This window comes from Rhipicephalus microplus, chromosome 1 (genome assembly GCF_043290135.1).
Source record: "Rhipicephalus microplus isolate Deutch F79 chromosome 1, USDA_Rmic, whole genome shotgun sequence".
NCBI lineage: Eukaryota > Metazoa > Arthropoda > Arachnida > Ixodida > Ixodidae > Rhipicephalus > Rhipicephalus microplus.
The window spans coordinates 116,229,494-116,243,935 of record NC_134700.1 but is presented as its reverse complement, the minus strand read 5'-3'; the positions used below and the strand labels follow the sequence as shown (position 1 = coordinate 116,243,935).

Genomic DNA, 14,442 nt, shown 5'->3' with positions numbered 1-14,442 from the left:
TCGATGCGAAACATTACGTTTATTGTATGTTTGTTTTTAGTTTTGATTCAACACGTTTTGACTTAACACGTTTTGACACTTTCTGACTCAACGAACTCTGTATGCAGCCGCATGACACTCGTTGGCTGCCCATGGTGGCTATTTGCGGCTTGCGGAGAGGGCATCGTAATGGCGGATGCTGCAGCAGACGATGCTGTTTTCTTCACTCTTCAAGGTGGTGGAGGGGGGCACGTGAATCGAGGAACTCTACGGCAAGCTGCGGCTGGTTGGCTCGGACAGCACCCGCGAGATAGCTGCGATATGTAGAAACAGCCCCCTTGCTCCGGCCGTAAGGAGCATGCACCTGAAGACCAGCCATGTCCTATAATACAGCCGTCATGCCGGGTTAACGTCAGTTGTCATTAGGCGCCATCGTGTAAAGTTCATTTATGTGGCAGTGTCCAGGCCTACTATCCTCAAGACAATCAGCGCTTCATATCAGCTTACTGCTTCTGGTGTTGCTAATGTCCCTGCTGCTGTTGGCATCGTTACGCATCTGTAGACAACTTGTTGCATAAAACATATCTGCCTGTTTAACCTATCAGTGTATGCGTTTTTATGTGTGGGATGACGTTTATTGAACCAGTGCAGTCGCAACGAGGTCGCAACAAAAAATGGCCGTACGACAAGTCTGGCAAAGGCGGCCCAGGTTCACGTGCACTCAGAGCACGGGGCTTTTTGTTCTCTTCCGAAGAGGCATACGCGTTCGTGCGTATGCTCCACGAAACGTATCTTAAGCACTAATTCATAACGTTTCACTTAATGAAAAAATTACAACTAATTCGCCTTCCATTCGCATGCTTCGCATAACATCAATTTCCAAAGTACATGGTACCGATTTAGGTTTTTAGCTGGAATTATGTATGCATGAAAGCATCAGACAATGCACACCATAGCGAATTGCGCTATAATCCCAGTTCAAGACTCATTCATCAGGCGGAAGTACACTAGTTTGTGTAAGCTTTAAAAATAGTTTAAAAATATAATTATTTGTGAGATTGCGGAAAGGGTGCTTAAACCTCTCACTTCAATTCACAGAGGCTTTATTTACACCAGAGCCTAATCTCTCATTCTGACAAGCTGCCACTCCTTTTAACTGTCCCGGCCATTGCGGGAAAAAAACTTTTGTGACTAAGGCCCACAAGTTGAGTTGAGCTATAAATGCAACATTTGCAAGCACTATACTTTATGCATGTTGTGAAAAAATGAGTGCACACGAGACGAAGCACAATATTTGAAGAGCACATTACGAGCGCTGCGTGACAACAGAATTTGAATAACATAATACAAGAAATTAAAACCAACACATGCCTGCGCAGGAATATTAGGTGGCGTCATAAAATGCTTTAGCTTGCTTACCTCGCAATCTAGCAGAAAAACAGACGGTCTAGATACACAATCGTTACCCTTGTTATAAATAAAGAACGCGTCAGTAAGTTGTCCTCTCACCCACCTATAAACCATACTACTATCCTCCAATGTACACCGTAAGAATGATTTATTGGCACTTGTAAAGCACACATTATATAAGGAGTTGCGATAAATGCCAATAACTTACCCATACCAGCTACACTCTGTAAGACTACTTACGCAGGATAGTAATATAACAAAGGACGTTCACAGTATAGCATACGTGACAAAGTAAACGCCCGAGAAGCAGCTTTTCACTTTATCCTGCAAAAACAATGCAGTAGTGAAATTTTTAGGCACACGAAAAGCCTCAGCCACAATATATGGCTCGAAAAAACGCCACTACGTTCTTATGAAGGAATTTATTTGAAGGTAAAATGAATTCTGTAATACAGCGTAGCAAAAGCGTGACGTGATGGGGAGGTGAGACTCCCTGATGGTTTACAAATTGATTTAAACTCCTTTATACGAGAAAAGGGCTCTAGTTACACCTGGTCAAGACCAGAGCCAGGACAGTAGACAAAAGAGTTGCTGCGCTCGAACAGGCTTGAGGGGTGGCGTTGTACTCTGGCACTATGCGTCCGATAATATTGTGGATCAGTTTTTCCATCGCACTCACGTCGACCTGGGCGCACTCCTGGCTGTTGATCTTGGAATGGGTGGCACAACTGTTCAATTCGTTTTTCAGCAACCTGTAGTAGAAGCGGTCATATTAGTAGAAGCAATCATATGCTGAAACTGACGAATAATACTGCATGCTGCTACGGAAAGCTTAAAAAAATTTTTATCGCTATAGCAAGGTGAATTATCGGCCTTAATATTGGGACATGTCCACATAACAAAGCGTAGAACTAAACATTGGGGACGCGACAGATAGCACTTCCACTCGAAATTAGTGAAAAGAATTGTTGTCAGACAGTGCCTTTAATATGTGCTATGCAAATCGTGTACCCATTTCATTGGGACCAGCCTTGAATGCAAAACCCCACTTATAAGCAGCATACCTTGACCGCCTGTCGGTCCGAGACTCCCATCTCATAGATGTTCGGGTTACCAGTAAAATGCCATCACCGCTATAGATGTACGAAAATATATCGCGACAAAGTCCCACCTACACGAGAAAGCCCCACCTACATAAGTGATTTATAATTGGCATTTGCGACGTAACCTCCTAAGGAAACAACACTAAACGTTGAAATAAATCGAATGCTTTTCTGAAGCAGCTGCAAAACAAGTTCCCACAGCAGTTATTAAGCATGAGATATAAACCTGCGCTCTTCGCGCCTTTTCAAATTAAGCGTAACTTGAAGTATTTAGATGATATGCTTGTTGTATAGTTCGAAAATATAGGCAGGTCATGTAGCTTAGTGCTGCTTTGGAAAACCTAATGGTTGACCTATCACTGCATGTAGGTGTGCAGCACACAACATGCGCTATTATCAGCTTCGTAGCGTTTGTCAGCGTTCAGAAGTATTCCAAATTTAGCTTGGTATAATTGCGACAGTAATTATATGGAGACTATCAGCTGGAATTTGCCGCCGGCGTCGGCTTTGACGTCATGCTTTGTATATGTATTTATATATATGAAAATACATGTAAAAAATACCGCAAAAATACTTCGGTGCGCGGAATCAAACGTGACACCTCCACGTCATGAATGCGAGGCGTTAACCTCTGAGCCACCGAGGAGCACAACTTTTCGTATATTCGAATGGCAAGATATTTATATATATCACTTACCACAGTTGGCGGGCATATCTGGGGGAGGGGAGAGGGGAATATCGTGTTTTGAGCATTATCAGCAAGATGACGTAGTGAGCGCGCGGCGGCTCTCATCTCTCACGCGTACTTTGGCCCGCGTTGAGAATAAGAGGGATTAAGCTCGATCGCACACTTTTATCTTGCTGTGGGAAAGATTGTACGTCTCGTACGTATTCTGTTGTAGTTACCGTGCGCACAAAGGTCACTGCAATTGTTGCATATCCTCCATTTGCGGAAAGGGCACGCTTTTCAGGCAGTGTGAAGTAAGAACTAAGACGCTTGTTCGCATTCATCTGTACCTGTGAGTACGTTTAGTGCGTCATTTATGCGTTAGAAAGGTGGGAAACGTTTCGATCTCCTTACCATTCTGCGCATGACTTTCCATTTTGTTGCTATCGCGTTCATTGCTCTGCCTTTGTGGCAAAGTTGTGACTTTTTTTAAAGTTTGGCAACTTCATTGGTAAATTACTCGAACAAGCTTCCTCAAGAGAAAGAGTTGCACTTTATGCGCGAAACATTATCTACGACAGTGCATTACAAGATTCAAAGATACAGCAAACCCATTGATGTTTCACGCACTTGAATGGTTATCTGTTTTTTTAAATATTCAATGATTCAAAGCCTTCCCTGTTTTACTACTGTTTTAATTGGCCTCCCTTGCATGGCGCCAATTAAAGGTGAGGTGATTACGGAACAGCGCTACAGAGGTGAACCAAAAGTGATGACGACACGCAACTAGAAGAGCCGATTGATGATACGTGGGGTTTAACGTCCCAAAAGCACCATAAGACTATGAGAGACGATGCAGTGGAGGGCTCAGTTGATTTCAACCACCTGGGGTTCTTTTACGTGCACCCAAATCTGAGCACACGGGCCTGCAACATTTCCGCCTCAATCGGAAATACAGCCGCCACAGTCGGGATGCGATCCGGCGAACTTTGGGTCAGCAGCCGAATACCTTAACCACTAGACCACCGCGGCGGGGCGCCCAGAAGAGCTGAGCTACGTGACTTTGCGTAGGTATCCCGTAGCATAAAACATCACTGATTGAAAAATTTGGCGTTATTGCATGAATTCATAACATTTTTGCTTTGGAAGATTTGTGGTGAGCAGTGGTTCTCTTCCTCTAACTCACCCTGAATTCTCTTGCAGGGTGGCTTCCACTCCTTCTGCCTTGGCAAAATAGTGAAGGTCCACTGTGTGGCACATAATTAAAAAAGTTCGTGAACAGCGGTTGTATCGAGTCGACGTTGCGATACAACTCTTGTTCAGGGATTTTTCACCGCAAGCTTTCATATTGCACTTTCTAGCATTTTTCGGATATATAGTTTGTCCTCCCAGCGTCATGCAGTAGCTTACTCGAACTCGCCGAAAACAATTAGGTCAGGGAAAAATCACTAGGAATGTTTCAACGAAGAAGCATGATCAATCTCGCACACAGCCGTGTGGCAAAACACCCAAGATGTGGCAAAAATCTAATCACATATTGTCGTTTACTTGTGAGATTTTACAGTTCAAGGCATCTTGGGGAGAAAAGCAAACGCAGATGTATTGGTGTTGCGAGCTATTTGATGTTGGAGATATGGGCGTTACTCATTTTCATTCTTTTCATTTCATTTAATTTATATCAGACAAAAACATATAACGTGTCCATTTGCCCTGTCTAGGAACTGTGACAAAATGGCACGAGTGCCTGACTGAGTGTCACACTCCTTCCTAGAGACACGTAACTCAAACATCAGTGACAGTTAGATAATAAAAAAACACACACAAAAGATTACATATACTATACATCGTTAGGCAAAACATGTAAAGGATTCTATAGATATCTACATTGTTCCATATACTCATAAAACAGAAATATTCCAAGTGTATGTACAGTATGGACCGCAGCAAGGTAAAAAAAAACAGAATTATTCTTGTATTTAAATTAGGTAAGAAGTAACCTTTTTTAAGCATTTCATGTGCATTGTTTCCTGTACCAAGTTTATGACGGCAGGATGATGATTTAAGAAATCTGCAATAGCGTAAGATTGTTTTTGCATGCCATAGTTTGTTCGTATGAAACCTTCATCATATATTGTTTTTCTAGTTTCGTAAGTATGTCCCTTTCCCAGGAATTGTCATCAAAAGCTGTCCTGACATGACTTTATTTTCTGAAATATTGCAATGCCTAGTTTCTTTTCCAGTATGTGTTGCATTGTTAATATTGAAGATGTGTTAGCATTGTATCGCAAAGCCAATGCCGAGATGGCGGAGGCTGACAAGGTTGGACATATTCTTAAGGGGTTTGCGGACAACGCATTCAACCTCCTCATCTGCAAAAATTATTCTACAGTGGACGCCATTACAAAAAATTGCCGGCGCTTTGAGCTAGCGAAGAGCCGGCGGATCGACAGCGTGTTTGCCCGCCTTCCGAATACGGCTGCAACGTCGTCTTGCGAAGACCGTGCAAGAACACAGCCGCCTCCTCCAGTTTAATTGGATCAGGTGACCCAAATTGTACAGCGCGAACTTGAAGCCATTACCCATGTTCTAGCTCGCACTTCCGCGAGTGACACGTCCCCACTTACTGCTAACATGGTTCTAGCCATCGTCCGCCAAGAACTCGCCAGCGTAGGTATTCCCTCGGTGTGTGCCTTGCCCAGCCCGCCGCGAGCTCCATGGCGTCAACCCTCGTCCTATCACGAGCAGCAGTTTAAGGCTCAATCTCACGACCCTGTTGCGTGGAGAACCACCAACAATCGACCAATTTGCCTTCATTGCCACCGTATCGGCCATGTCGTCCGGTACTGCAGCAACCGCTGGTCCTTGCCACCTCGGACGTCATCTGAACCGACAGGACAGCAACCACTTTGCATCTGCCGCACAGGCTTTTTCGCCAAACAACTACAGATGGTTCAACAGCTGATCTCCGTCACCCTATGATCGCCAGTCGCGTTCCCGCGTTCCCCTCCAGGACGTCGCCAGTCGTCTTGCTCACCGCAGACTCGCAGGCCGTCGTCCCCATTCAACCCTCTTCGGCCTATCGGAAGACTAAACGGTGCAGCGTGCGGAGGTGACGCTGCTTCATCGACTTCCTCCACAAATCCTCTTTTGACGCTTCCGAAGAGACAAAGTTTGTTAGACGTTGACGTTTATGGTATCACTACTTCTGCCCTTATAGATAATGAAGCGCACATTTCTGTAAAGAGCGCAAACCTTCGCCGACGCCTACATTAGGTGCTCACGCCTGCCGTTTCGCGCACACTTTGAGTCGCTGATGGGAGAACGCCTGCCGTTCAAGGAATGTGCACGGCCCGTGTGTCCATTGCCGATCATCCTGCATTAGTTCAGTTGGTCGTCATTGAAATGTGTCCTCATTACCTAGTACTTAGCTGCCTGTCACGTCATTCTGCGCTCAATCATTGTGCCACTGGTGCTCTTCAGCTTTAGCTGCCGCCGCTTGCGAATTTCCAGCTGACCATTCTCCACGTTTATGCTCTCGTCCCCACGTTCGCTTGTCTCCGCAAGCTGCTACATACGTAACTCCCATGATGTGCCCGATGGTGACTACCTCGTCACTCCTGTAGTCGACGTACTGATGTCCCGGGACGTCGCCCTTGCTCACACTGTTGTCTCTGTCACTGATATTACAGTGGTTATACCCCTACTCAACGTCACTTTCTTGACTCAAGTTATTCCACAAGACATTTCTTTGGCCACCCTATCTACGCTTGACCGCTGCAACATTACTGCTTTGGACACTGATGTTACGTCCCCCTGTCTTGGCCGCAATTACACTGTGCTTGCCGATGACATTGACAGGATGATTGCTCCCGATATCACCCCAACTCAAACTGCCGGCCTCAGTCGTCTGCTAATATCATATAAAGACATTTCCGACTTTTACCACCGTTCTCAGGGCCAAATAACTGCCGTGATTCACAGGATTAACACAGGTTATGCCAGTCCTAACGGCGGCGTCCATAACGCGTATCTCACAAGGAATGCCAAGTAATTCAGATTGAAGTGGAGAAAATGATTTCTAAAGACATCATTGAACTTTCATCCAGCACCTGGGCTTCCCCAGTCGTACTCGTTGAGAAGAAGGATGGCAGCTGGCACTTTTGCGTGGACTATCACCATTTGAACAGTCAGTCATAAAGATGTCTACCCTTTGCCTAGGATTGATGACGCCCTCGATTGCTTCCATGGTGCCCAATACTTCTCGTCTATCGACTTTCGGTCGGGCTATTGGCAAACTTCCTTCGACCCCATGGATCGCGAAAAAACCACTTTCGTTACGCCCGACAGCCTCTACGAGCTCAAGGTCATGCCATTCAGACTATGTAATGCGCTGGCAACTTTCGAGCGCATGATCGACTCCCTTTTCCGAGGATATAAGTGGTTCATATGCTTATGTTACTGAGACGATGTCATCGTTTTTCACCTACCTTTGACAGCCCTATCACAAGTCTGTCGGTCGTTCAGAATGTTTTTCGAATAGCTGCTCTCCAGCTCAATTCTGCGAAATGCCATTTCGGACGTCGTCAAATCACCATACTCGACCACCTTGTCAGTGCCGCTGGTGTTCGACCGGATGCCGAGAAGTTGCGAGCAGTACAAGAATTTCCTGAACCACGTTCAACCAAGGACATCCGAATTTTTCTAGGACTTTGTTCTTATTTTCGTCGATTTGTCCGGAACTTCGCCGACATCGCTCGACCGCTTACTGATCTCTTAAAGAAGGACGTTCCTTTCGCATAGGACGCAGAGCAAGCGGACGCTTTTTCGGCTCTTATCCATCTGCTTACTACGCCACCAATACTGGCCCATTTCGACCCTGCATCACCTACAAAGCTTCGAACCGATACTAGTGGTCATGGAATCGGAGCGGTCCTCGGCGAACGACAGCACGGGAAGGACCACGTGATTGCTTACGCCAAGCGTCTTCTTTCTCCTGCCGAACGGAAGTTCTCCATCACTGAGCGTGAATGCCTAGCTTTAGTGTGGGCAGTGACAAAATTCAGGCCTTACCTGTACAGCCAAACTTCTTCCGTTTTTACTGACCATCACGCTCTCTGTTGGCTCTCATCGCTAAAGAACCCATCTGGACGTCTCGGTCGCTGAGCGCTGCATCTTCAAAAATACTCATTCGTGGTCCACTACAAGTCGGGACACCAGCACACAGATGCAGACTGCTTGTCACGTCATCCAGTTGAAACGCCCGACTTGACAGACCTTGAATCAGACCCCTGCGTGCTCTCCATCCATGCGTTGGGTGATATCTCCACCGAACAACGACGTGACCCATCGTTTCACTCCATCATCGAGCGTCTGACCTCTGCTCCAACAGATCCTTCCGTTCGCCTGTTCGAACTACGCGATAACATTCTGTACCGTCACAGCTTCAACGCCAATGGCCCGGCATTCCCACTCGTACTTCCCCATCACCCGCGTACCAGCGTTCTCAAACAACTACACGACGTACCAACAGCCAGTCACCTAGGCGTCTCTCATACTTACGATCGGGTGCGACGTTGCTTTTTCTGGCCCGGACTGTATCGTTCTGTGGTTCGCTACGTCACTGCTTGCAACCACTGCCAACGTCGCAAGCGCCCCTCTGTGCTACCGTCCGGGCTTCTACAGCCCATCGACATACCGATGGAACCATTATTCCGTGTTGGCCTTGACCTGCTGGGCCCGTTTCCTACGTCCACCTCCTGGAATAAATGGGTTGCAGTCACCACAGATTACGCCACACGCTTTGCCATCACTAAAGTACTGCCGACAAGCTGTTCCACTGACGTCACTGTCTTTTTCCTGTATGAAGTCATTCTTCATCACGGCGCTCCGTGGCAGCTGCTTACTGATCGAGGAAGGTACTTCTTTTCACGTGTTGTGGATGACATTCTCCGCACCTGCTTCACTGAGCACAAGCTTACCACCGCTTATATTTCACAGACAAACGGATTGACCCAGCGTCTGAACCGAATGCTGACGCAGATGCTGTGAATGTACATGTCACCAGATCACTGTGACTGGGACAAATCACTCCCCTTAGTCACATTTGCGTACAAATCCTCACGGCACAACACAGCTAGTTATTCGCTGTTTTATTTGCTATTTGGACGACATCCAGCGTTACCTTTGAGACGCTCCTTCCTTCGGCTGCTCCCTTGTCTAATGAGTACGCCAGCGATGTCGTTTCTCGAGACCATGCAGCCCGTCAGCTTGCCCATGATCGGCTGCACTTGTCAAAAGAGCAGCAAAAAGACCGTTATGACAGTCGCCGCCAAAGCGTGCACTTCCCGCCAGGGTCTCTGGTACTCCTCTGGACGCCAAACCGCAAATTAGGCTTATCAGAGAAGCTACTACCACACTACCATGACTCCTACAAAGTGTTAAGACAGCTCAGTGACGTGAAGTACGAGATCAAAGCCTTAAACAATGCCTATTCGACGCCCTCACTCCAGGCGGACGTTGTCCACGTATCAAGACCCAAATCGTATCACCTTGGTAGTTCGTCGCCGCCGTACCAAGTGCCGTGATGGTGCTTCCGCTGTGGGGGAGTGATTTTACGGTGCATCATCGACAGGAGCAAGCATAGCACTTAGCGAACACGACGAAGACGCCTGTGCGTTAGACGCTTACGCGAGAGGCAACTCAGCCATATTGTTCGGCTGCACATTCTCTGTGGACGCACTGCTATAAACCTAGATCTCGCCTTATCACAATATAAACGCTTTTAGATTGCAAAAAATGCGACAAACACGTGAGAAGGGCTCACTCGCTAAAATCGTACATCTCCACACTTCATAACGCAGTCATCCGAACCTATTGCTATACCCGAGGTACTGTATATACAACCTTTAGGAAGGTAGCATATTTCCTCGCACATTTCTTATTTTCACCTATATTTCATTATCTTTCGTCCACAAAGCCTGTCTGGGATGCTCAACGCAGGCTGCACTTGATTGTTCTAGAGAGCGATTCTTGTGAGGGTGATTATTGTGAATCGTTCTGTTAATATTACACGCAAGATGCGATTATTGTGAATAGTGCCGTTAAGATTGCACGCAAGACGTGAACCCTCGATATTGTTCCAAATCTTCGGCGACAACCAGTGATAAGGCCGCAATATTCGACGGCAAGAGCATAAATGCCGCATGCTTCACCGCTTGTAGTTTCATCAATGGCCGACGCTCTGTGCGCCGCTGTCAGCGCAAGTGTGCTACTGTAATCTGACTTTTCATTTACCGGCTACAAGTTCAGTCAAATAAACATTCTGACCTGGACATCCAACGCGCTGCCTTCATCCACGCCACGAAAACGTGACATTTTGGGCAGCTGCTGTCTGGCCCATGTACCGAACGGCCTCTTCCAGCCGTGAGTCAAGTCTACAACGTGAAGAGGACGTCGACACCAGCCTCGATCAGCGAGCTAGCTGCAGGCCACATGAGTACATCGAGAATACGGCGCTTTACCCGATCAGGATCGTAAACCGAAGGCCACGACCTCTAATGCTACAACTATGACAGACCCCTGTTAACGCTCACCAAGTTCGTAAGGCAGCAGCAAAGGGAGCCGCCGAAATTCCGTGGATTATCACTTGAAGACTCGGAGATCTGGCTGGAGATGTACGACCGAGTGGCCGCCTTCAACCAGTGGAAAGAGAAGCTGCGTTGCGTCCAGATATATTCGGAGGACGCAGCAAACACGTGCTTCGAGAACAGGGAGTCCTCCATGACAACATAAGACATCTTCTGGACCAGCTTTTTTGTCATGTTTGTAAGCGTCGTCACAAAGAAAAGAGCCGCTGCTCTTTCCTGTCACGGGTGCAGCTTCCAAATGAAAGTGTCACAATCTTTGCAGAAGAGATTACTAGTCTGTTCTGCCAAACCGACCCTGACAAGACCAGGGCGAAAAAGGTCCGTTTGCTCATGCGAGGACTAAAGCAAGACCTCTTCAATGGGCTAGTGCGGAACCTACTCAAAACAGTTCAACAGCTTGTATCAGAAGCTGACGTTCAAAAAGATGAAATGCGCCCCCGCAGTATGATCACCGGTCGACGGAAGACAGCGCAGCTATTCACACCCTCGGCTCCGACAAGATGTGTGAAACACTTCGACAGTTCATACGGGAGGAGCTACGGAAGCTGTTGGCTTCGTCGCAGATCCAAGTACACCAAATTGCCTACATTGTCCGAGAAGAACTTCGATGATTGCTTGCATTTGCCCTTCCGCGGTGGTCTAGTGGCTAAGGTACTCAGCTGCTGACCCGCAGGGAGGGGGTTCAAATCCCGGCTGCGGCGGCTGCATTTTCGATGGAGCCGAAAATGTTGTAGGCCCGTGTGCTCAGATTTGGGTGCATGTGAAACAACCCCAGGTGGTTTAAAAATCAGGAGCCCTCCACTACGGCGTCTCTCATAATCATATAGTGGTTTTGGGACGTTAAACCCCACATATCAATCAATCAATCAGCTTGCATTTTCTTAAGCACCGCAGCCTCAGGCGGAAGATATGAGCTACACTGCTGCAGTCCGCCATCCCGTTCTACCTCCGCAACAATGCCATGACGTCGCACAACCGCATTACCACCACCATAGCTGTACCGTTCACCTGCATGAAAGCGCAGTGCGCCAAGAAAAACTGACGTTTCGCGTGCCCCTGACGTGCGCCCACTCTGCTACCACTGCGGGGAAGCAGGCCACACCTACCGACACTGCCAGTGCCGCCAGATGAACCTGCGTAGAATCGCCGTCAAAGCACTGCGTACTCAGCACGGCTGGAGACTACATGATATCGCCGACTACCTCGCAGGAGTGCAGGAGACGCCTTGACGATCAAAAGACGTCCTGGGGATTTTTTCTATCTCCTTCGCCAGGCCGCTATGGGTCACTGCACGACAGCCAGAACGCCGGCCGTTTTCGGTGACGATCTCCGAGCCCTTACTCAGAATCCTAAGGGCAGCAACTGAGGGAGGTGCGGTTGCTGTGCGACGAACTACCGAAGATCTTCTGTCGATGCCGCTGACGAACACAACGTAACAAAACATCAAAAACCTGGCGCACCACGAACGCACTTTCGACGTCGAAACTTTGCGGCCAGAAGACGCAACGTGTAATAAGTGGAGTAAACCGACGTAGCCGTGGTGCGACGCTGACACCCGACCTCAACGCAAGACGAACAAGTGACCTCGACGTCCTCGTCGACGGTCACAACGTCAGGGCTCTCGTCGGCACTTGAGCAGAATATTTTGTCATAAGTGGGGCATTTGTCGCCAAACTGAAGAAAGTGAGGACTGCTTCGAATGAACTCGAAATACGGACTACTGGAGGCCAGGTAATAACACCGGTTTGAGTTGGCATGCCAAAGCCGCAATCAACAACTGCAGTTAGCCAGTGAGCTTTGTTATCCTACAACAGTGCTCCAGAGACGCGATGATTGTGATGAAATTCCTAAACAACCATAGTGCCATCACCTACCTGAGGTCGGAATCGATAACACCAACTTCAGATCAGCACTTAAAGCGTCAGATTTGCCTCACAAGAGGCATGGCCGAGCTGCGTTACGGAAAAGCGAGAGTGGTGTTGACAAAGCTTAGGGCATGAATATAGGCACCTGGAAGTTGGTATGATGCTACTACACCGACGAATTTTAACGCCAGCAATGCTTTCAGCTTCAGCAATGCTGCCGAAGCAACTTCGACGAATCAAAGTCCCTAACCAGATTTCAACGTCAACCCAAGCCTTTCTAGTGGGAGCAGGACAAGCTTAAACTCCGCATCTGCAATTCAAGGACTTGTCTTGTCATCATTCGGAATACGACTTACCCCAGTCGCGAAACATCGCGCCATAACAGAAAAAAGTGCCCGACCAGTTCGACAGAGCCCGTACGAGTTTCGATGCGCCAACTCAATGCACTGAAGGAGCAAGTCGGCTAAATGGTACGTGACGACATCATTCAACCGTTTAACAGTCCGTGGCCGTCAGCCGTGGTATTAGTGAAGACGTTGGACGGCACCCTACGTTTTTGCATCGATTGCCACCGTCTGAACAAAATCACGAAGAAGGACGTGTACCCACTCTCACGTATAGACGACGACCTGAATTGAATCTATAGCGCGAAGTACATTTGGTCGGTGGACATAAAGACCGGCAATTGGCAAATTGAGGTTGACGAGAGTGATCAAGAAACGACTACCTTCATCACATCAGATGGCCTCTTCGATTTGAGTTATGCCATTTGGTTTTTGCTCGGAGGGAGATCGCTAGGTGGCGTCGAGGAGCGCGGACGTGAAAACGTCGGCTCCCGCTTTTCTAAATGTTTTCGGTCATTTCTTTGCTCTAAGATCACTTGGCTTTGTGCTTATTCGAACAAGCAAGCTCTGTGGTTTTAGTGGAGACGCAGTTTTTGGCGGTGAGTGAACTCTTACACATATTTTTGGACTTTAAAGTTGCGACGTGGTGAGCGTCCCCGCTAACACTAACCACACCTAGGGTTGGCGAGGAGAATGGCCGTTACATGTAGCCAAGGGCTCGGCCAGACGGGGTAGCTGCTGGATCAACCTCCGTACGGCGCAGCCGACAACCAGGCACTGATAATGCCTTCCACCATAACTGTGGAGGGAATTGAAGTAAGCGCGGAGACAGACTACTCCACCGAACAAGAAGCTGGCCGCTCGGACGGTCGAGCACAGCAACCCGCCGAAGCACCCAGGGGCTTTAAAAAAAGTCAATCGGCACTAAACCGTGTGGTATCCACTTCCAGGCAACCCCACCTACCCAAGGACCAGTTCAGGGTAATTATGAGACCCAGAGGAGGATTGGACGTAGCCCGAGTCGACCTCGTTCTGCTGGTGAGAGCCGTCATCATGGCCGCCCAGATCACCGACGAACAAGTACGGGAGGACACGATCTGCCCCAACAATATGCAAAACATTATTGTTATTTCTATGCCGTACAAAAATAATGCTACATCATACGTGAACATGCAGAAACTGCACACAAACAAAGGCCCGTTCGAAGTTGCCGCATACGTCGCCGCACCAGATAATACATGCAAGAGCGTCATCAAGAATGTTGACCTCTCCCTTGACGACACAACGCTAAAACGCCTGATTGTGCACGACCGAAATCCCACTGCCATCGAGACAAGACGCATTAAAAAGACAAAAGTCGTCACAATCCTCTTTGAGGGGTTGCGCGTTCCGAACACAGTGATATGTGGAACCGCCATGGTTTCCTGC

General features: G+C 47.9%; 1 protein-coding gene across 1 annotated transcript in view; it reads right to left on the bottom strand.

Moving 5' to 3' along the window:
* The window catches only part of LOC119178327 (uncharacterized), a 143,422-nt gene continuing 128,980 nt past the window's right edge, over positions 1–14,442 (bottom strand). The window contains exons 5-7 of the mRNA XM_075887310.1: positions 4,346–4,406; positions 1,939–2,141; positions 1–361 (exon numbers count right to left, since the gene is read on the bottom strand). Coding sequence (XP_075743425.1) covers positions 247–361; positions 1,939–2,141; positions 4,346–4,406 — 379 coding nt within the window. The 3' untranslated portion in view covers positions 1–246. The remainder of the gene's footprint in view (positions 362–1,938; positions 2,142–4,345; positions 4,407–14,442) is intronic.